General features: G+C 45.4%; 1 protein-coding gene across 1 annotated transcript in view; it reads right to left on the bottom strand.

Moving 5' to 3' along the window:
* Window positions 1-23953, bottom strand: part of prex1 (phosphatidylinositol-3,4,5-trisphosphate-dependent Rac exchange factor 1) — a 76663-nt gene that overhangs the window by 14411 nt on the left and 38299 nt on the right. The window contains exons 11-26 of the mRNA XM_076095520.1: window positions 22428-22528; window positions 18823-18926; window positions 17656-17705; window positions 15687-15762; window positions 15140-15212; window positions 12097-12242; window positions 9745-9837; window positions 7802-7950; window positions 7629-7714; window positions 6315-6454; window positions 4982-5126; window positions 4050-4225; window positions 3457-3618; window positions 2853-3063; window positions 1286-1574; window positions 371-589 (exon numbers count right to left, since the gene is read on the bottom strand). Coding sequence (XP_075951635.1) covers window positions 371-589; window positions 1286-1574; window positions 2853-3063; window positions 3457-3618; window positions 4050-4225; window positions 4982-5126; window positions 6315-6454; window positions 7629-7714; window positions 7802-7950; window positions 9745-9837; window positions 12097-12242; window positions 15140-15212; window positions 15687-15762; window positions 17656-17705; window positions 18823-18926; window positions 22428-22528 — 2220 coding nt within the window. The remainder of the gene's footprint in view (window positions 1-370; window positions 590-1285; window positions 1575-2852; window positions 3064-3456; window positions 3619-4049; window positions 4226-4981; window positions 5127-6314; window positions 6455-7628; window positions 7715-7801; window positions 7951-9744; window positions 9838-12096; window positions 12243-15139; window positions 15213-15686; window positions 15763-17655; window positions 17706-18822; window positions 18927-22427; window positions 22529-23953) is intronic.

The raw sequence follows: 23953 nt of genomic DNA, 5'->3' as shown, positions 1-23953 counted from the left end.
CATTTTTAGCCCTCGATCGCAGTGAAAAAAGGGCAACATCTGGAATGACTTTCAGCCTGCGAATGGGGGGGGGGGGCATTATGGGTTTGTAGGGTAACGAAGGAGTTTCAATGTTGTTCATGCTTTATCGAGTCCACAGTTAGAAATCCAGGTGTGACACGAGGGTGTCCGATGTTTCCTTTCTTGTGTTTTACAAGCACGCTCCTATAAAAGCTAAATATAGATTGTGTGCTTCTTACCAGGCTGCCAGGATTACCAGAAGACGTTTGAGGATGAACAAATTGTACTTCCTAAGCTTGACAGCCAGGTTACATTCCAATATTTAGAAAGATGCGTTTGATTTCTTTATGACGCGGTCTTTAACCGTTACCTGTAGGAGTCCCTGTAGCTCATCGTGTCGTGGCCCGAGTCCTCCTGGTCCTCCTCGTTCACCTTGAAGCAGACCCTTTTAATGCCGCCTTGCTCCACTTTGTCCTGGTCGCAGCTGTCCTCGCAGGGGGCCAGAGAGGGTGGCTGGATGGGCTCGTAGACCGGAGGCTCCCCACCCTCCCCCTGGAGTTGCGTGGGCTCGGTGATAGACGACAAGAGGCTAAAGCGGGGAAAAAAAACAGAGACCTTATTCAAAAATATGTAATAAAAAAAAAAAGATTAAATAAAATATGGTTAATGATGCGCTACTCACAACACATCTTTTAGCACATATATAATATATTGTTTTGCATTTTTAAATAGTTTAAAATGTATCGATAGCTCAAGAAATATAAAGTATATTGAAATTAAATCGTTTGAATAATGTCCAGACACCATGATGCTCATATTTATATTATAATACACTGGGCACAATCCAACAATGTTCAGCCACATTGTCACACCCCTTCCTCGGCACAGACACACAATATGTGTCTCTTTCTATTGATGTTATCCTGGCCTCACTCCCTGTTCCTGTACTGGGCCCGGGCCCATAAATATTTTGGGCCTGAAAAATGTTCCTTTTGTAAATCCTCAGCTTTAAACAAGGCAAAAGGGCAGGCAGACAAAGAGAGGCTGGCGAACAGCCTCGGGAGGCTGGCGTTGGGATAACAGCTACGAAAATAGTCCACTCACATCTAAACACCAGTGGGATGCCAATATTTGATAATAGCACCAGCAGAGCTGAAAGTATTGTCTGAATGGATACGAGTGAACACTTTTCTTTTAATTTGATAGATGACACTTGTTTTACAATATTAAAGTGAGGAACAAATCGTTCAGTTACACAGAATTCATAGGAAACTGTAACACTTACACATCTATCTGAGCGACATACTGCCTCATCTCCCTTACAGCGACGTCCAGGCGGCTGTACAAGTGAATGTAGGCGTCCTGGGTCTCCGTGTCTTCCTGTTTGAGCAGGAAGCTCAACCCGCCTTCCCCGTGGACGCTGCTCCGCCGATTGTCCATCGACCCGTCGCCTCCATCCGAGCTCACCTCCCCGCTGCCGTCCGCCTCGTCCCCGTCCAGGCCGGAGCAGCTCCAGGAGGGAGCGCCCATGCTGGTCACACAGTGCTGGGTGTGGGACATGGGGTTCAGTTGTGCTGCGGGACAGGACAGAGGGGGGAGTAAAGAGCATGTTTGCAGTGGGTGAAACAAACAGACTTCACTCTCTGACAATTACATCACGTTACCCCAGATGTTCAAAAACCATATGAGGTAACACTCCTGTTTTTGATGAAAAACAGCTTCTTAAAGGGCACTCGTGCAACTGATATACACAGGACGCAAACTTGTTTACTTGGGTTGAATGCCAAACTTGGCTGCAATAACTTGAGACATCCCAAAACTGCAGACAGATCAAGTTCTTGCAGTGAACCCGGGGTGTGTTCTATTAATACACACAACAAACAGTACAATTAAACACAAAAGCTCTTATTCATTTCATGTACATTCCACACATTCCTTTAATATCCAGGGTATGGTGCTCGAAGAAAAGAAATTGCACCGCCTCAGGTAATAAGCCCGGTAAATTCATTATATTTGTGATTGCAACGCTGAAGACTAGCTCCTGCCTGTCACAAGAGAAAGCATCGCCTCCTTTACTTTTGGCTGGGTGAGGCGGCACAGAGGGGAACACCCCGCCGGTACAACTGCCAGTCAGATGTCTGACTTGCAGCTGGTGCTGAGAGGAAGGATGACGACGAGGCATTCCTGGAACGCCGACAGCAATGCCAACTCTACTGCCTTTTCATCTTTGCTGAGAGTAGAGTTCAGAAGCTAAAGACTCTTAATTAATATCATAAAGTCGGGCCATATAGACAGAAGACAGGCTACTTCTTTTTTTAATCTATGGATGGAGGATTTGTTAACATTTTGCCCTCTTCTTGAAATTATTCTTCACCGACATTCCATTCCATTTCCACTTAAATCCCTGGCTCTCTTTTACTCTCTGCCTTTGACCCCTGCAGCACCAGCAGCAGCAGCATTGAGTGAATGGCACAAATTCCTACGCAGCCTCGAGGCACCATCTTTTCTGACATCACTCATTCACTTCTCATGTCAATAACAGGGGTACGGCCTGGGGCTAATGGAGTCTTAACAGCCTACCACTCATCTAATTCACTGTGGGAATTCTTGTTGAGCCCTCATGGCTACTGTGGGAGGCTGGGGTCCACATTACTTTCTCAGTGCTGCGGGCTTTAAGTGGTCATGGAGGGTAATTAGTCAAAAACGATCACTGGTGGGTTAAGCTGTGTTATCAGGGAGAGGATGGATCTGAGTGAAGCTTGGTTCAAGCAGTGGTTTTGTGACAGAGATTGCGCTAATATTCAAAACATATTGGATAGAGATGTGTGTGTGCGTGCCCCTCCCCCCTCTACCTTGGTCAGGATCCAGGCCAAACAGGGAGTTCTTGCGCCCAAAGCGGATGCTGAAAGCCCTGCCAGCCGAGGTAGTGCTCTTGGGGTAGGAGACCTGCATGAAGTTGACGTGGCAGTTGGTGGGAACGAAGTCCATGCAGCCCAGCGGGTGAGGGCGCACACCGGCCTGCCTGAAGGAGGGCCACGCCTTGTTCCTCAGCTCCAGGGCGAACTGGGTGGAAAAGGGGGACACGGGCTTAGTTTAGAGAAAGCACAATGCACATGACTGGCAGCTCTAATATTTGTGTTTATGATGAAATGATTTTACTTTTTACCACCAATGTAAAACATGGTCACTGTAGCAGGAAATATTACATGACATTCATGTAATATTTTCAAATTTATCAGACTACTCATTAGTTGAATTGAGTTCTTGGTGTTTTCAGTAATGAAAGCAGTAAAAAAAGCTTGTGTCTCACTATTATCATTTTTGTCATGTTTTACAAGTGTATATAGAAGAGCTGTGAATAAAGGATCTTTGTGTTTTTAACTTAATACCAACGAGTAGGGCACGTTTCTGTGTGCAACAGCTGGATCTGACGGCCTGACTTCTATGTGTTCGTACCTGCTTATAGCTGCTGATCCGCCGCCGGATACTCTCCAGCTTGGTGTCACAGATTTGCCTGAACTCGTACTGAGGCATGGTAACGACTCGGTCACTCTGGGAGATGAGCTGGCTGCAGTTACAAACAAAGAGGTCGTCATCGCCAGAGAATGCCTCCAGGATCTGTGGAGACAAGAGACATTGGTAAGGATGGATCACCCCTACAGTAAAAGTTTATATCCAGAGTCCAAAATAACATTCCTAGCAGCAGCAAGTGTGTTTTTCATCTAACTAAACATTCAGCTTTCCATTACTAACAACCGAAACCACCAGTGAGGCCAAAAAGCCCTTTTTGTTGCTCGTTGTCTTGCAAGTTGAACAAATATTAGTGACCCGCAAACTGGTGAACGGCCAAGTTGGGATCTTCTATGATACACGAGATCTGATATTTTGGTAGCCGAGAACACACAAGTCATTTTAACAACTGTTACAAGAAGTTAAAAGTGGCATCAATCAACATTTAGCTACAAAGGAATGACAGCTTCCTCTCCGCAGTATCAGATTTTCAACTCACTCATTAGCTTCAGATAATCAAACTTCACCACATAATTTACCTTGGCAGTGAGGCTGAAGCAGCCCTTGGGCTGCACCATCTTCTCCAAGACGTGGCTCTTGATGCCGGCAGGGCTGACGTATTCATAGACGACGCCGTGCTCCAGGTGGACGTTATCTACCGTCATGCTGACCAGCGGCAGCTCGTCGGAGAGGGAGAGTCTGGCCAGCCGGTGGTCTGTGGAGCAGCACATTTTCACTTGTTGTCAGTATGTAAACTCTGCATGCATTCAGAAGGGATTCAAGTTATTTAGGAAAAGCACTTATATACAAAATGAAAAATGTATTTGCCGTTAAAAAATAAATAAAAGACCAGCATTGTGAATAAAAAAAAGAGGCAGAGTCATGGCCTAAAAGTGATGCAAAAAAAACATGCTGGTGTAACAAAACCTCCAACGCTTTGGAAAGACAAACATATTATGTTTTAAATCCATTTAGTAATGACGCATGTAAAGGTACACGATGTGGTGCACATCTGTCAATGTACTTACTCTGCCAGCACTGGAAGAAAAATTGGTCACTTATTGTATCTACACTGACACAGTGTGACCAGATGATGTCCTACAACTGTAACTACTGCCTGTAAGTAGCGTGTGTAACTCCCGCTGGAGACACATTTTACTGATCGAATTCAGAGGTCATCTGAAAATAGCATTTTAGGTGGAACATAATGTTCTGATGCAATGTTTTTGATGGCATCCTGCAATCAATTTACACAGACACACAAAGCAGCCAGTTTATATTAAAGCACATTCCCAAGTAACACTGTTCCAATCCCTTTTACAGACTGAAAAAAAACACTTGCTGCTCATAATTGTTCGCATCACTGCTATGGGTAAAAAAATATACAATTAACAGGATTGTGATACTTGAATGATTCAGCATCGACTCCTTAATCGGATATTTAAAATAAAAACAGAACATTGTGTTTCACCTGCTCCGTTGGTGCCGTTCTTCTCCTCGTGGTCCGAACCGTTCTCCGCTGGATAAGGACTGAAAGGACTCTCCACCTTCTCGCCTGCACCCTTTTCTCTTTGCAGCTCCTCCACATCCTCGAATGCACGATACACCCACTGACACTGGGGGGAACATGATATTACATGGTATTACTATAACGTGCAAAAAGAAAAGGTGACGTATAGGTAAGATAAAGGGAGAGAGCACGATAGAAAAATAATGAGGTTGTATTTGGCAATGCTTAAGTACCAGTATGTGCATTTACATATAAAGCTGTAGATGTATTTTACACACAGAATTTGAAGGCAAGAATCTGAAGTATTTTTACATGGCCTGTGGACATGGACACTTTTCAGCTGACAAGGTAATCATGGTTGATTGCACCGCCAAAAAAAATCAGCAGTGCAGTTAGCCACATCAACTACATCTAATGTATCCTGCTGTTCAATGAACCAACAAACAGTTACTGGAACGAGTCCCAAACAAGGCTGCTCAGCTGAGCCTGTGGGCCAGGCTAAAGAAAACAAAACTCTGTGCTTTATACAGAGAGGAGGACATCCTACACTGACGGCAGCCCTGTGAAATACCCGCCTGGAGCCACAGAGTGCTGCTGTAGGAATGTCCCAACACCCAGACACGGGGTTTGCTGTTTGACAGTTAGCTGTAAACCACTTGTGGCTCTAAAAAACAAAAAACAGAATTCAGCCAAAAGAATCTCGTTAGCAGGAGTGGATGAAGGTTCAGTGGAAATAGGTTGTTTGTTTGATGCTCTGGGCTACCTTTTCTCTCCGGGCATTGTATCTCGAGCTGAAAAATGTTCAACCCTCACTACAAGTGGCCTACAGCGACAACGTGTCAGCCAGTGATTTATGTTTGAGATCACTAGGCCACCCACTGCTGGAACGCTGATGAAATAAATGAGCGTATAGTGTAGCGTCACTTTGGTATCACACAGAGATGAAGATTAGAAATGAATCCTTGAAGTACAATACAGTTCTTTCTTTCTTTCTTTTTTTTTAAACAAACACACATTGTAGCTCTAACTAAAGCTAATGCTGTTTTATGTACCGTCTCAGAGCAGGAATGTCTGGGTCGCTGCTGCTTTCCAGTCTGTTAGCTCGTCAAACGTGAATTTAGTGTGCTTGTCCCGGGTTGTTGAATGACCTGGTTAATTTACTTTCAAACCCACAACTGACAAGACTGTATTTCTTCTCAAACACTCTCAATAAATGCCCAGCTACGAAGCTCCAAACCCTGCTCCGATGAAGAAAAGATTGGCTGTCACGCTTTGTTTTCATGCGTGTCCTCACCGCTTGGGGAGGCTCCTGGTGCGTGTGCTGCGCGGCGAAGTGCTCCAGGGCCTCTTGGTAGTCGCTGTGGTTGACGTTGTTGCCGTTGACCTTCAGGACGACCTGGCCGGGCTGAAGACCCGACCCCGCTGCCTCCCAGCCTGCAGTGTCAAAACAGGGTCAGAGGTCGAAGGTCACAAGGTGGTGTAAGCACAGTGGAACTGTACACAACACATGGGGCTATTGTGAAAACATGTAACTTAAGTCAGTAAAAAGGAGGAGTTCAAAGTGCCGTTCGTGTGTTTCCCATATCTAGGAACAAAACATCTTCTCCAAAATATTAAATCTAGTTCACTTTATATGGAATCTGGTTTTAGCCCCAATTCCCACATGAGCACATAAGCGTGCATGTTTTGTTCCTCTGGGAAAATAGGAAATTACTCAGTTCAATGCCTTAACACGCTGTCCCAAGCTGCTAATGGCTCAGCAGCCTGGAAGTCCAATCAACACCTCCATCGTCTTCCACTCCGACCTAAAAATACTCGCACTGGCATCGCACCCACCCAGCACGCCAACAATTATATGGGGGAGAACTGAGGGCGAGAGGAAGCGGAGAAGTCCCCCTGCCATAATAAAGCAAAGTAAAACCATGAGGTCGCATTCCATGGATGTGCCGAGCGGCTCCTCTCCTCGCTGTGTTTGTGTGTGTGTGTGTCCTCTCTTGTTCCTGTCTGGTTTACACATCTGGATTAATCCCTCATTCAACTTGTCATGAATCACTCATGTTTCTATTACGAGTAGGTGGTGAAAACCAGATGTTTTCACCACCTACCGACAAAGCGGGAGGAATGAGAAGGGAGAACAAACGTGTGGGGTAGCTTTCAGTTACCCATTACTCTTTTAGCTCTAATCATAGAGCAGTGTGTGTGTGTGTCTTAAAAGTAGAGTCTATTAGGGGTTTGAATCCTGTCAGCAGCCCGTCTGGCTAACAGGTGGCCATAAAAACCTAATGGAGGCTCACTAAAAGCAGAAAGTAACAGGTGGTTGGAGGCTAGAGTTACCTCATCTTTCCCCTCAAATTCACCCAGAACTACTTGTCTTTCTGACACCAAAGGACTGCAATAACAAGGTCAAGCTCCTACAAGTCTGTTCACTGTATAGTGTTTATCGTGTCCTTTCTTGTGAGCTGAGTAAACAAGCACCATAACTAATAATGAGGACATTTAGTTTGGGAGATAAGAAAGGAACATCTTCTTTATTATTTGTATTATTAAATGTTAAGTAGTATGTCCTTATCCTGCTTGTTATTCTCATTTGTCAAATGAAGTCACTCACCTTTCCTGACAGCGTGGACATGAGGAGGGGCAGAGCCACAGAGTCTGAAGGACAGGCTGTCTGGGTTGTCAGGGATCTTCACAATCCTGGGTGAGAAAAGACCAGTCAGACCAGTGAGCCCTGTGTGAGTGTTTGTGTGTGTGTGTCTTTTGAGCGAGTGTGCGCTTCCTCACTCCTTGGCCTTGGTGGCGACCAGCAGCCGCAGGGAGCGTCGTATGCAGAAAGCCTGGCTGATCATGGTCTCCACCTCGGAGATGGGCCTGAGGAACAGCAGGTCCTCGTTGATGGTGAAGATCTTCCTGCCCACCTGCAGGCCAGCCATCTGGATGGACAGACGCACAGAAAGGACACACAATGGTGGTTATTTTTAGACTACAGCTTGTTTCCAGCTCCCTCTAAAGCCCCCTCCCTCCCCTTTGCACAGCAAGAGCTTCAGGTGGGCAACAATTCTCTCCAGTGTCACAGTGACACCAAAACCGTGTGCAGCATTAAGCTCAGATAGAGTATCATCCAAGTTTTTACCTCACTGAACCCAGAAACAAGTCCAAGTTCGGTACATGTGCCTCCAAGGAGCACGGCAGGACACAAACCAAAACATAAGAGAGAAAATCAGCGTGCTCAATATTTCCACAGCCTGTTCAGTCTTGTCATGTATTTTCCAGCATATGAACAGGCTTTTTTATATGGAGGGAGTGCATTTACAGATTGGCTACTAGATATGATTACGGTGCATGATATTTACACCTTAGTCTCCTGCCTGCTGCCAGTTGGATTTGCACGCAATCACAGCTTCTGAAACCCCTATTTTTAAATGACAGACACAGCGACACAGCCTGCTGCACGTCATCACATGCAGTCATCTTGCACATCTTCAGTCACGTTGGGAGAAGAATGCTGCCTCTGTGTGTTCGTGCTGTGAGTCCAGTGTCCTGGGCACAGATCCGGTGGGGTGGCCTTGGCTGAGCCGGGCACCCACCCCCCTGACTATGGGCCCAGGATGGCTGTAGGAACAACTGGGAGGAGCCACATAATGTGTAATGGTGTGTGTGTGTGTGTGTGTGCGCGAGTACACAGCATGGGTGCCTGTCTGCACGTGATTTGCTGGAACAGCATCATATAGTGAAAGAGCTCTGTATGTGTCCGTCAGCCCTTTTCAGAGCCCCCATGGGAATCAGCTGAGCTTCATTCACGGTGCTGGCACACGGGGCCGTGTCACAACTAGCAATCCTGTTATTGTGGGGGAACGAGGGAGACTGGGGATGAATAACAGAGTAAGAGGGGGGAGAGAGAGAGAGAAGTGGAGAGGAGGGTGGAAGAGGCAGAGGAGAATGATTGTCCAGAGAATGACTTAAGGGGAGGAGCAATGTGGGAAAGAACTGCAATGAGTAAAATAACAGAAAGGGATGAGGAAACTTGAACCGCAAGACCAGGGACACAAGAGGAATTATGGTAAATTAAAATAGTGCAGGGCAAGTAAAGTAAAGGCTTTCCACATCCCCGGACCTGTGGGAAAGGAAGATTCCACAAACAGCCAGGGCATCGTCCTGCATTTTCAAGCAGGAAGATGCCGGAAAGATTGGGTAAACGGTACAAAGGTTTGGTTGCTGGTCGGATTTGCTCCTGAAAAAAAGCAGTTGGCTGTCATGCAGCCAAGGTGAAATCACAGGAAAAGATATAAAAGTCTGTCGCTGCTGACAGAGTAACCACAGATATGACAAATCCCATTTTTACAGGCTGCCCCTGAACATAATAATACTAAAACATAATCATGCCGGTTTTAAATGCTTCATCTGCATTTTAAAAAATCGCTACAGATGGATAAAGTGGTGCGTGTGTGTGTGTGTGTGTGTGTGTGTGTGTGTGTGTGTGTGTGTTTTGTGGAGGGGATGCGGGTGAGCATATCCAATGGCTCTACAGCCAATCAGAATGAACTCCTTCCAAAGCGAAACAGAGGAAGATTGACAGCAGCCGTCAAAACAGTAGACAGCCATTACCTACTAGAACTAATGCCCCGGGGCAGGAAGGAGATGCAGCGTGTTTGAGTGAGTGTGTGTGTGTGTGTGTGTGTGTGTGTGTGTGTGTGTGTGTGTGTGTGTGTGTGTGTGTTGGCCATTACCTCAGCATGTGAGCCCCTGGTGACAGATTTCACCACAATGGCCTTGTTTTTGTCCTCGATCTCAAAGCCGTAGTCTTCTTCCTCGGGGTGAATCTAGCGCAGAGCAAATCACCTAATTACTGACACATTTACACGGTTGACTGGTTGTTGGACTTAAAACGTCTTTCACTGGTGCAGCATCACGAGTGAGCAAGTGGCAAAATAATTGTCATGACACACAGTATATATTCATATTCATTGCCTCTCTGTGATTTGCTGCTATTTGTCACATCCTGTCTTGTCGTTCGCACTCCACGTACATCTGACATCTGTTGCTGAAATGACCCAATTTCTTCTGAGGACTCACTGAAGCTTCGTGCTAAAAAAATACGGTGACACCTCTGATACACAAACTATCCGGACATTATCACAGTTTGGAATCCTGCAGGTTTCCAATCTGTGATTTGCGTTGCGTGTCAGGTGGTCTTGCTCCTGATGGTGTTCTCTGCTTGCCTCTCACATTCTATTCCCCAGTGGGGCGAGGCTTAGTTGTACGCCGTCATCACCGAACACATTAGCCCGCTTCCATTAGGTAAGCTGCCGGGGCCATCTTCCTGCTGCACGGCCCTGATAAGATGGGGATCTCTGCAGTTACATCAGAGGAGATGGCTGTGATAAATAAAGAGTTCCTGCACTTCACTGCAATAATAGCTGGGAGGGGAGGATTAGCTCTGCTAATCAACGGGGGGGAAAAAAGCCTCTTCCACTTCTTGTGGAAGGCCAGATAGCGAGCCTACTTCCCAATGTGATATGAAAAGGGATGCTAGTGATGCTTCTAGGTTTCCCCAATGATAATGGACTTAAATAAACACTTCACTTTCTGTTTCTGCCTCTGGAAACCACAGTCCGCTGGACCCAAAACAGTGTACACTGACCTTATTCTATGTGTCGAATAAATATATATCAGTTATATTCTGCTGTATGCTGTGTGTCCTATTGCACAAATTATATTGACAAAAAGACATTCAGCTTTTGTGCTTTTACTGTAGAAAGGTTAATACCAATAAAAATCCTTACCCAGCCCATGACTACGTGTGCTGCACCTTAAGTTTCAGGAGCTTTAATACAGTGAGCAGACCCGTTCTACTTTCTCCTTCACTGAATCCATTACGTTGAACCTGGCCTAAGGATGTCCATGTAACCTTTCTGCACCTTTGTTCCATGCATCATGTTTGACGCATTTTTTGGGTCTCATCATGCACGGAACTTAACTTTCAGAAACTTCAAAAAGGTTCCCACAATTATGCTGTTTTATTAGCAAAAACGTATTATAGTAGAAGCTTCTACATGTTGCAAATATCTTCTCTACCTAACAGGGCAGCAGGACAGATGTTTTCCACTCTGTACTAATTTGAGTTGTCTTTTTCATGCCAAAGTAAACGGTGCTGAAACATCTCACTTTGGATTTTTGTCCCTTTGGGGGGTTTTCCTCTTCACTCTATTCTCCCAGCACCTGTTGCGTCATGTCATGAGTGAGGGTTGTTAAATGCTTTTGTATCTGCTGCATTTAAATTATAATTAGGCTCTGCTCTGTTAGATAAAGGAACTGAGCAGCCTGTTGGTAAAAGATATATATTGGTATCACAGACTGGAATGACATGAAAGGTCACAAGCCCTGACTAGCAAGCCATTTTAAATGTTTCATTTTAATCATAATAATAAATGAAGAGGGGTTAAATCGTGGGCTCACTAGCACTTCCTAGGGCCTGTTTCACGTCCGTGCACTAAAATGAAATCTTCAAAGGAAGACGAGTGTTCGGTGATTCTGACAGCAAGAATCAGGTGCTGTCGCCTCTCGTTAGTAGTCTCGATAGTTTAATCTCTTGCCTCCGCAGCAACACAAAAGGGACCTCGTCCCAGGCAGCACAGGTGATTTCCACAGGACAACACTCATTAGGATGCATACGGATCAGAGCAAATTCAAAAGGTGTTTATTGTCATCAAAGCAGCCCCTGCTCCCGTGGAGACGGGAGTAATTACATCTAGCTGTGGAGATTGGAGAGAAGAACGCACACGCGCACAGCTCCAAACAAACTGGAGTGAAGCCTAAAGCAGATGCTAGTTCAATTAGCGATACAGTACAAGCGGTCCTGTTATATCTTCTGTGTACACACACGTACAGTATCCTGCACGTGCATGTGTGACGCGTATCCAGATGAATGTGGATAGAATCTTTTGTTTTTGAATCCATCTGCATTGATCGATTGTTTCCCATTCTGAACAGTTATTTTATTTTTATTTTTTCAAAAGGAAACAAAAACGTACATGCGTGCGTGTGTGTGTGTGTGTGTGTGTGTGTGTGTTCCAGCTCACCACCAGGGACTTGGCCAAGATGTTTTCGATGAGTTTGAAGTCATTGCGCTGGAGCTGCTTGCTCTTGGTGCTGGTTCCCTCCATCTCCTCGTCCGCATAGAAACGGAAGAACTGGGACTCGTCTTTGAACTCGCTCTTCTCCAAGACTGAGGAGGGAAAACACACACAGTGTGTGATCAGAGAGCCGCTACCTGAAATTCTGAATAGCAATGGGTTACATCTCAGTTAAAAGTTGCAGGAAAAGGAAGTAAAGCTGTACTAATGAAAGGCCAAACAAATGCATTTTAGCATTAGCTTTCCATTGATGTGTGTCCGTTAAAAATCTTAAGTGTGTTTGTGCTCAAACTGACTAAATTGGACTTGTAAATGTCAAGTGCATTACATGATGGCACTAACGCTGTCTGCAGGTCATTTGAAACCTCAAAGTGTTTGCCCGTAAAACCGCCACTTCATTGTGCGGTAATCTTCAGACAGACTAGCAAAACGGTTAATTAGCTCATTAGCTAATGATGCTAGCAGGAACATCTGGAGCCAAGCCACATCTGGGTCGTAGCCAGCTCAGGCTGGGCCTAGGAAGGCTCCCTCTGGAGGACACAAGGAACAGTGTGCCGCGTGTGTCTGAGTGGGTTTAGAAGTCCCACTGTTGGGCCGAGCACCACTCCAACACATGGGGCTCATCTAGTGGGGGCGCTTGAACCAAAACACACTGCATTAAACCTACTGTAGATTCCTTAAAATCTTTCTCGGTTAAGAAGCTACGCCGCTGAAATGAGGCCCTCAGTTACACAATGTGAGAATTTATTGTGCTCAAGAACAGTTTTCTTGCATGAAAGATGCCTTTTTTTTAGAATTTCAACCTCAATTTTGTTACTTTCATTACTTTCACACCGACCGAATAATTCTCCCCTGTCAGTTTTCATTTGCTGAACATTGCCACTGCTGCAACAGGTGCAAGCGGGCCTATAATGACAGTGAGTGGTCACATTTGGACCAAAGCCATGATGTGGGAGGCAGGTTTTATTGTGTTGGACAGAACTGAGAAAATATTTATCTTGTTTGTGTCATACAAGCCCAAATCTCCTAACCTTAGGTGTATGAATCTGTAACATGGGGCTTGAGAGCTCAAGGTACCCAGCTGTTCAGAGATTTGGCGAGCATCTGGCACCCTCAGGTGAACAAAAGCAAAGTGATTACACACGCACACACACACTCGCGCTGGCCTTATGCCAACTCAAACAAAGCCGTGATTTATTTCCTCTGAGTCACGGAGGCTGTGGTCACACAATACCTGAACACTACCTATTCAACTAGAGGGAGTGCTACTCCGGAAGCTGGCATACCCTAATCACACACACACACACGCACACGCACACGCACACATTCTGAGAACAGCTGACTCAGAACAGTGTTAAGGCTCATTCTGTTGGATATTTAGTCACATGTGACAAATTAACATTAAATTAATACTTACACATGAATTAATTATGTTTAGTTTTGAATTGCATAACTGTGAATGCTGTAGATAAGACCATTGTGGTAGAAGGGAAATCTGCGGTTAAAAAAAAACATTATTACTCACCGTTACTTTCATTATTGGTATTCTGCATTTAAAACTGTCAAATGGATAACTACTTGTAAACGACAGTTTGGCTTCAACCCTAACGTATAACAGGACTAGTGGAGGATACATGGACATTGTGCTCCGTATGTTACGTTGCCTGATGGGTAAAACGCAACATGTGTAAGCGACGGACGTGTGATGTAAGCAGGTAAGGACAGATGAAAGGCACATTAACTGTGTTATCTATCGTCAGCGATCCTCCCAACAGTATCCTCATACCAAATACGTCCACACAGACAGACGTAAAAAAACAGAGTCAAGGAAGACACGGGCAGAATAAAAAAAAAAGACAGAAAAAGAAGCGGAGGTCACGAGGAACCAGGTGAAGAGAGAGCAGATGTGCTGACTAAGGACTACACAGAGTGACCGGAGGAGAGGTGAGGAGTGCAGACAGGCTGAGAGGAGAAAGGTCGTAGAGAGGAGGGAGAACAGGTGACACCTTCAAACAGATGGTAGAGGGAGGAAGGTGTATGTGTGAGATCTAAAAGTGAGGATAAAGTCACTGTATAACTTCCTGGGAGCGGTTCCGTGTGTTTAAATGTACATCGTGTGTACATTTAAGCCTTGGGACCGTTTACATTCTAAACTGATCCATCACTTGTACCGAGAGCTACCAGACATGTCAATGAGCAGCCAGTGAAATGGTACCCGTGTGCTCGTGTGACCTGTAATAATAATATTCATTCCCATGACGACTGCACAGTATTTTCCAAAGGATCTCCAGGATCCTTCAGGAGAATTCAAACCACTCCAGTTAAAATGAAAAGAAACAATTCACCTTCATCTTAGATTTCAGTCTCGCATGCGTCACCATATGCATCAGGAAGTGCTGTCGTCATGTTACTTCTTCAGTAGTCCACCCATAAGTGCTGCTTTTAAGTGGGTCTCGCTTTGCACTTAATACATTTCTATGCCAATGAAGCTGGCTGATTCAATTTAAGGCATCCACCAGCGCTCACGGTTCAGTGGACTGACCCAGACAGCCATGTAGCTAAGCCAAACAGCTCTGGTTAGGGTACACTGCTAATGCTGTTTACGTTCAACATGCAGGGACAGAGCCAAAGCCGCTCCGCTGCAACGTGGTCAGTGAGGTTACCGAGACCTGGCTGGACCGGGTATGCTTACTTTTCTTATTGTCATGACAAAGAAGAGGCTGGTATTACATTTTTGTGCGTAGAGAGAGAGAAGGACTGACAGGGGAAAGGGGGGCAAATAAGGTCACAACAACAGAGTGAGTGAGCTGTTGCAAAAGCGGTAAAATAATCAGAGACAGACAAAAGACACACCGTGCACGTGCCAAGTCAGAGTTTCATTGACCTCCTTTAATCTCATGCCGAGTGATCAGACTGAAATAAAGTTATTTTTTAAAATAGTCAGTTTGTCTTAGTGCATGTGTGTGTGTGATGAGAGAATGGAACTGACCGTGGTGCATGAAGCTATTGTTGCAGAGCCCGACGCCCAGCGTCACCGCGTCCTCTCGGGTGGAGCAGTCTCCCTGGGAAACAGAGTGAGTGACGCACACAGTCGGTCAGCTACAGGTCCTGTTTACAGCTGCTCGTGCGCAGCGGGCTGCAGCCCCACTGGCCTGAGCTTCTCTCTGTGTGTTTGCTGTGAGTGAGGATGATGATTAATAAATATGTGTGTGATAAAGACAATGAGCGATCGGGAGACTGATTCTGCACGTCCTCGATTGTGCTCTTCAAGGTCACTGAACGGTGGCAAATGTCCAAAGAGCGTTTCGTTGCAAATACTATTTGATTTAAAACAGGTTTTTTGGGTGCCTAGTTTCATTTGTAATGGAAAAACTGAGAAATTGTGAAAAATGCAATTCAGCAAAAGTAAAACACTGACATGTAGTATATAGTCAAACAGTACAATGATGAAAGTTATTGTCGTTTACGCACCCTTGCTGCCTTGTTTAGTGTTATGTGTGTTACGATTAAATAAGTACAACAGACGTTGATTTCACCTGTGAGAGTAGCCAGTCGACCAGTTTGCTGGCAGGCACCACAGATTTGAAGGTTTTCAGATGGTGGTCTCTGTCCCTAAAGGAGCAACACAAAAAAAAAACATTCACAGAATGTTCACAGTACAATTGTTGCAAGGAAAAAACAGCCTGTGGCCTCTTTGTGGTCAACAGCATCAACAATCAACAGTGTCTTTCGTGTTTCTGTAATGGTGCACTTCTTGAGTGACAAAGAGAACGTCGCCTCTTATCTAAGAGTCAAAGAAAGTCACAAAAAAAACCATCCATATCACGAGGTGCAATATGCAGTGCTATATCACAGGTATAGCACTGCATATTGTACATCTGCTGCAGGCAGTCTGTTGTTCATCCTGCCAGAAGAACGAGGACTTTCAGTCACTGCCTATCATTTTCTGAATCTCTGAGCCTCTGTGAGATTACACAAGCAGCCGCTCGACGTGTAAACACGTGAAACAGGAAGCGCTGCAGCGGACCTGTGGTTGGCAGCGTGACTCGACGGGTGTATCACGGGCCTGTCAAATGTACGGTATGTTTGATAACCCCATGTCTTAATCATCTGCTGTGAGTAAGACACCTGGGTGTGTCCGGAGTGGAACGCCCGTATTGTAAACTGCCGCATTCAGATGTGCAGATTTGGACGAGAAGTGCAGTGATTGATGCGGTGGACGATGTCATAAAACGGTCGACGTTTGCTGATCTATGATTTTCTGCATCAGGGAGGGCATCGTCACCTACAGCATAAGACGTCGGTGACATTCCCAAGATTGATTTTATAAGGTTTATATCTATTTTATCATTATTACCGTTGTTCGCTGCGTGAAGAAACCGGCGACGCTTTGTCTCTCCACAGAGTTTAACAAAAGCAGAGGCCCAGTTTGTAATCATTTATGCTTCATTAAAGGCAATACATCCATCACGCCAACATCATAATTAATGGTTGCTACTTACAATGCCAATTTCGTGATGGATTTAAAAAAGCATGGCTCTTTTACATCATATCTGGCCGGCAGGGCAGAGGGATTGCCTTTGTATGTTAATAGGATTTGTCCCTCCGCACCGAAAGCTCTTTGTTTGCGGCAATGGCAACCCCGGGCACTTCAATCAGCGGGTGAGTGGTGTGGTGAGAGATAGACGGGTGAGGGGAGTAAGAGTAGGAAGGGAGGGGCTGCGGCGGACAGAGAATGTGTGTGTGTGTGTGTGTGTTTGAGGGGGGCGTCAGAGCGAGACGATGTGTCTTTCTTCTGTTTCGGTATAAATTTGTACTTCTGTTCTGACTCTTTGAAACGTTTTTGTAAAGTACAGTTAGCCCGAATGTTAGCCATAGTTTCAGGACTTGTGTCAAGCTATAGAATATTAGCAATAAGATTCAGTTTAAAAGAACAATCAAGGATTAATGGAGAACTGTATATTGATAGAAGATGTATAGCATTCAGAGGATGGAGCGTGTTTATATACACTGTATACTGTGCTGTTTATGATTATGAGTATGTGCATATGTAGGTAAGAAAGTGTGTGTGTGTGTGTGTGTGTGTGTGTGTGTGTGTGTGTGTGTGTGTGTGTGTGCGCGTGTGTGTGAGAAGGAGGGAGAGAGCATGAAGCAAAGAACTGTTCGGCCTCCCACTAAACTCATGTTTAAAAATACACCAACATAAATTCAGCTCACTGTGAGTTAAGAGAAAAATGTTCATAATATGCGGCTGTCCTTAATCCTTCAAGAGCTACCTCACATAAACCTCCAGTCATGAAGGCCTGGCATCCTCCACCTGAACTGGATGCATGAGGGGGGGGGGGGGGGCTCTCGTTCCTGGCTGTGCTACTGTTAGTTCAGAAAGGTTGACGTGGGCCGAATGTGAACCCTTCATGAATATGCATCCGTTGCACCTGGAGAGCGGGAACATTAGCATACGGGGGTGGGGGGGGGGGGAGCGAGGAGGGAAGGGCAGGTACTTACTTGATGACGGGCGTGTGGAGGCTGTGAAGGCGGCAGTACAGCCTGACGCCCTAAGAGAGAAGAAAAACGGAGGCGCTGACTCACAGAACGCACACACCTTGGGTAAACAAGTACAAGCATGGCCTCGGGACAAGAGATTTTAACTGTTGACTGTGAAAAGAGTCACCGCAGGGTTATTGTTTTAGGATAGACATTTGAAAACCATAGAGGGATCTGAGAGCAGAGGTAGGCCAACATAACCAACCTTTGTCTCTTTAATATTGAGATTCAGTTTTCTATGGGAAGGGATTAGTGACTCCAGAGTAGGAACATTTGCATACACCAGTCACAAAGGTTTACGCTTGTATGAATGTACAAAAAATCATGTCGAACAAATGTATTCAATAACGTATCTTTGGAAAGACGATACAATTGACACATTTTAGTCAGGCGGCAACCTCCGGGTGTAAAATGTGAAGCCACTTAGGAAGTGCCTTCTGGTTGTATAGAAGTCTATGAGAAAATGACTCTACTTCTCTCTTGATTTATTCCCTCAGTAAACATTGTAAACATGAGTTCATGGTCTCAACCTCTAGTGTCAAGTCTTCTTCAATACAGCATGATGTTCATTCAGTAAATGATGATCCATGTAGAGTAGAACAAACGATAAAGCAGGGTATGCTTTAGGGCAGGAGACCACCACAGTCTGTGTTTTTGTCTCATAACTTTAACCCTTTCATAGCGTGTTTTTAGTTCATGACAGTTAATTGTAATTGTTTTGGTCGCCTAAAAATGTCTTTTTTTGCTTTCAGTTGTACTTAACTCCACCCCTCCTGTATCACTTCTGGTTGCAAAAAAAAAAGATGGCGACGGCCAAAATGACAAACTCACAGCTTTAAAACTGTAGTCCATAAACCAATGGGTGAAGTCACAGTGAAACTACAGAGTCTATGATTATGTTGCATTTATACTTTTTTCCTTTGTTTTTGAAATTATATTTTTGAATTATTCTACAATCAACACTCTGTAGAATCATTTATATGACTAGACGCATATGTGCAATTTTCAAACACTAATTTACTGTAAATCTGGCGCGTGTTTACAGCTCAGATCTCTTGTTCCTCATCTTTGTTTTTCACATTTTTCTATCAAACACCGGAAGACCTCCATACGCTTACTTATAGTTACCTTAGACATGATGTCCTCCATCTCACTGCGGGCCTTGTAGGTGCCATCGTCGTAGCGGAATCGGTACAACACCTGCTCGTTCTTGAACTGGTGCTTGTCGGACACTGAAATAACACCAGGAGGAGAGACTGTCACATCAGCTGGGAGTACAGCGAAGCATTAGCTTGTCAACGTATTGTGTTGCTAACTTTTCTACACATTGAGGGGTGAGTACAGACAAGAGGCAAGAAGTCTGTGGGAAACGGTCTGTGTCGGGTAAGCCATGAGATTTGAATATTTAACGTAGCCAACAGCTGCCGATTCCCATAAAATCTCCATAATCACATTAATAAACAAATGACAAAACAACCTTTTATCTACAATCAATCAAACACAGAATGGAAAAAGACTAACACGTACACAAACAGATGCCTGTTGGAGAAGCGAACAGTGAAATCTGACAGAGGCAGTTTGGTTCCACCACAACAAGTTGGCATGGGCTCAAACAAGCTGCTGGCTTTTCTCGGTCGAGACTTCAAATGTCCTCATAAAATCCAAAGGCAGCACACATTGAAAAGTGTCAACCGTGGAATTTAAAGCACATGAGATGATGATAGCGGAATTATTTTTTGGGCAACGGAGATGTCAAAATTGCAAAAATTCAAGTATGAACTGGCAGATCAAACGTGTACAGCCGGACTATACAATGCACGGAGTTGACCGTCTCTCTTTATATGCGTCTCTTGGCATTACAAATGTGAGGGTAGTTGGACAGCTTCGACCTGCCACTCTGTCACATGACCTCTCTCTCTCTCTCTCTGGTTTCTTTTCCCTGACTAAATGGTGACACCTACACTTTGCCTGCCGGGCCTGAGCCCTCTACGGTTTCCCCACAAAGCCTCACTGCCGTCCCACAGAGCCCTGCATGTCATCGTTGCACCTCTCTGTGGTCGGAGGCTACCGCGAGGGAGGATTTCAGGGGATTTTCCACAGGTATTAAGGAATGTGGAGGTTGTGTCTCAGCAAAGTTCCCTAAGAGGGTGGTGTGTATAAACCGTGCTGCTTGCTTTTACGATGTACAAGAGCCCCTTCAGGAACATGTTATGTATAGATGTGTCTTTCATTCCTCAATGCATTATTCAGGTCGGTGGACCGGTGGATGTCACACGGAGAAGTCACAGAGAAGTGGGGGACAAATTCACAACACGTATGAGTCAAACTATTACAGAAGGAGAATGTGAATCAGAGAAAGAGAGAAGCAGGAAAACAAACCAAAAAAACCAGAGGACGAGATGACTAAACAAAGTTAAAAACGTGACAAGGGAGCTGCAAAGAGCCTCAAGATTATGTTTGAGGTTTACCAGACACAGAGAGAGAGAGAGAGACAGACAGACAGACAGACAGACAGACAGACAGACAGACAGACAGACAGACAGACAGACAGACAGACAGACAGACAGACAGACAGACAGACAGACAGACAGACAGACAGACAGACAGACAGACAGACAGACAGACAGACAGACAGACAGACAGACAGACAGACAGACAGACAGACAGACAGACAGACAGACAGACAGACAGACAGACAGACAGACAGACAGACAGACAGACAGACAGACAGACAGACAGACAGACAGACAGACAGACAGACAGACAGACAGACAGACAGACAGACAGACAGACAGACAGACAGACAGACAGACAGACAGACAGACAGACAGACAGACAGACAGACAGACAGACAGACAGACAGACAGACAGACAGACAGACAGACAGACAGACAGACAGACAGACAGACAGACAGACAGACAGACAGACAGACAGACAGACAGACAGACAGACAGACAGACAGACAGACAGACAGACAGACAGACAGACAGACAGACAGACAGACAGACAGACAGACAGACAGACAGACAGACAGACAGACAGACAGACAGACAGACAGACAGACAGACAGACAGACAGACAGACAGACAGACAGACAGACAGACAGACAGACAGACAGACAGACAGACAGACAGACAGACAGACAGACAGACAGACAGACAGACAGACAGACAGACAGACAGACAGACAGACAGACAGACAGACAGACAGACAGACAGACAGACAGACAGACAGACAGACAGACAGACAGACAGACAGACAGACAGACAGACAGACAGACAGACAGACAGACAGACAGACAGACAGACAGACAGACAGACAGACAGACAGACAGACAGACAGACAGACAGACAGACAGACAGACAGACAGACAGACAGACAGACAGACAGACAGACAGACAGACAGACAGACAGACAGACAGACAGACAGACAGACAGACAGACAGACAGACAGACAGACAGACAGACAGACAGACAGACAGACAGACAGACAGACAGACAGACAGACAGACAGACAGACAGACAGACAGACAGACAGACAGACAGACAGACAGACAGACAGACAGACAGACAGACAGACAGACAGACAGACAGACAGACAGACAGACAGACAGACAGACAGACAGACAGACAGACAGACAGACAGACAGACAGACAGACAGACAGACAGACAGACAGACAGACAGACAGACAGACAGACAGACAGACAGACAGACAGACAGACAGACAGACAGACAGACAGACAGACAGACAGACAGACAGACAGACAGACAGACAGACAGACAGACAGACAGACAGACAGACAGACAGACAGACAGACAGACAGACAGACAGACAGACAGACAGACAGACAGACAGACAGACAGACAGACAGACAGACAGACAGACAGACAGACAGACAGACAGACAGACAGACAGACAGACAGACAGACAGACAGACAGACAGACAGACAGACAGACAGACAGACAGACAGACAGACAGACAGACAGACAGACAGACAGACAGACAGACAGACAGACAGACAGACAGACAGACAGACAGACAGACAGACAGACAGACAGACAGACAGACAGACAGACAGACAGACAGACAGACAGACAGACAGACAGACAGACAGACAGACAGACAGACAGACAGACAGACAGACAGACAGACAGACAGACAGACAGACAGACAGACAGACAGACAGACAGACAGACAGACAGACAGACAGACAGACAGACAGACAGACAGACAGACAGACAGACAGACAGACAGACAGACAGACAGACAGACAGACAGACAGACAGACAGACAGACAGACAGACAGACAGACAGACAGACAGACAGACAGACAGACAGACAGACAGACAGACAGACAGACAGACAGACAGACAGACAGACAGACAGACAGACAGACAGACAGACAGACAGACAGACAGACAGACAGACAGACAGACAGACAGACAGACAGACAGACAGACAGACAGACAGACAGACAGACAGACAGACAGACAGACAGACAGACAGACAGACAGACAGACAGACAGACAGACAGACAGACAGACAGACAGACAGACAGACAGACAGACAGACAGACAGACAGACAGACAGACAGACAGACAGACAGACAGACAGACAGACAGACAGACAGACAGACAGACAGACAGACAGACAGACAGACAGACAGACAGACAGGGAGAGAGACAGACAGGGAGAGAGAGAGAAATAAAGGGTTTTGCTTCATCTCACCGTGGTGAATGATGCCATTTTCCAGCAAGGCTTGTCCCAGGTTGACCCCTTCGTCAGGCTTACTGATCTCTCCGTTCTCGATCAGCCACGACACAAACTCACTGAGAACACAAAGACAAAGAAGCAGATACGATGAGGCACGCTTTCTCTAAGTGGTAATCTGCTCGCTAAACTTGAAATGCTTCCCTTGTTCTGGGGGATAAGCTCTTGACCACAAAATGTAGACGTCAAATGTAAAAATAAAATAAAAAGACACATTGAGAAACGTTTTGCTCAACCTAATATTAATGTATCAGTCATATTACAGCATACATAGACCTCATAACACCTACAGTGTGTCTAGATGTTTGGATATGGGGGATTTCACTGTAGCTCAGTTGAAAACAGCATCTTGGTATTTTGATGAGCCAAAGCGACTTCCTTGCATTTGTGCAGAGATTATTGAGGATTCACTTTTTGATAAGTTGTCAAAGTTTACGTGCACGGCCTGATTCCACCACTGGGGGAAAATAACAAAGTGGAGCTCGGGTTAATGCTTTGGGAAAGGCAGCTTCACCGCTAGCCAACGCGGTGAAGACTTCGTGCTCCGGTTTCCCTCCAGAAACGCCAACAGACAGGAAGTCGATGCACGGAGCTGAACTGCTCTTTATTAGTTATTGTTGGATTCTGTTGCCCAAGACAAAGCAGAAGAATTCCTTCAAGTATTAACTGTGAGGAACCACTAAAGAACAAGAGTGCAGCTGATGATTGAGTAAATGAGTTATAAGCCAATGTTTGTGTATGACAACCACTGTCATACACTACCGACTGTGGCTCCGATTGCTAAATGTAGGCCCACGTGACACCACCGCTGAAATAAATCCATTCTGAGGCGGAGCTGGCCCTGGATGATCACTACTGAGAGCCTTGTGCAACATCTTGACACTGTGCGAGGCCGTTTGTGCCGTTTAATCTGACCGAAGGACATTTAAAAAATGGAACTACTTCCACCAAAAGCACAGCACAGCATCTACGGTACAAGTGCATATTCAAGTAGAAAACTTGAGAATGAGTTTCTCCTTTTTCTCTTCTTTGCAACAAAAATATCCCTGGAGCTTCGACACTGCACAAGCATTAACCGTCCAAATATAAGCGCTTCAGCTCCGCTCCCTTCTCTTCACGCCCAGTTTGCGCTGAACAAATGTTTGAAGGAGAAAATTACATTCTCCATTTCTTCGTCTTTCATGCTGCCGAGTGAAATCACTTCCCCAGATAATGATGAAAAGTGAATTGGCGAGAGCTAGCAGTGTGTGTGTGTGTTCATGAACATTCCAGCATGTGAACAATTTTGAAGCATGTGTTATGAGAAATTCGTGCTCATGTGTGGATTTACTTTCCGGCAGCGGTGCGACAGACGTATGAGTGTTAGTCGGATTGCTTGAAATGCAATAATGAAAAGCATACAAGGTGTGCGTGCATATAAAGTCCAATCACAAGCATATGATTGCTGTGTGTGTCTGTGTGTGTGTGTGTGTGTGTGTGCATGC

The sequence above is a fragment of the Anarhichas minor genome, unplaced genomic scaffold, assembly GCF_050575085.1.
Source record: "Anarhichas minor isolate MPS153535 unplaced genomic scaffold, ASM5057508v1 ptg000020l, whole genome shotgun sequence".
In the NCBI taxonomy this organism is placed as follows: Eukaryota; Metazoa; Chordata; class Actinopteri; order Perciformes; family Anarhichadidae; genus Anarhichas; species Anarhichas minor.
Note: the sequence above shows the minus strand (reverse complement) of the source record. Positions and strands in the feature narration are given on the sequence as shown.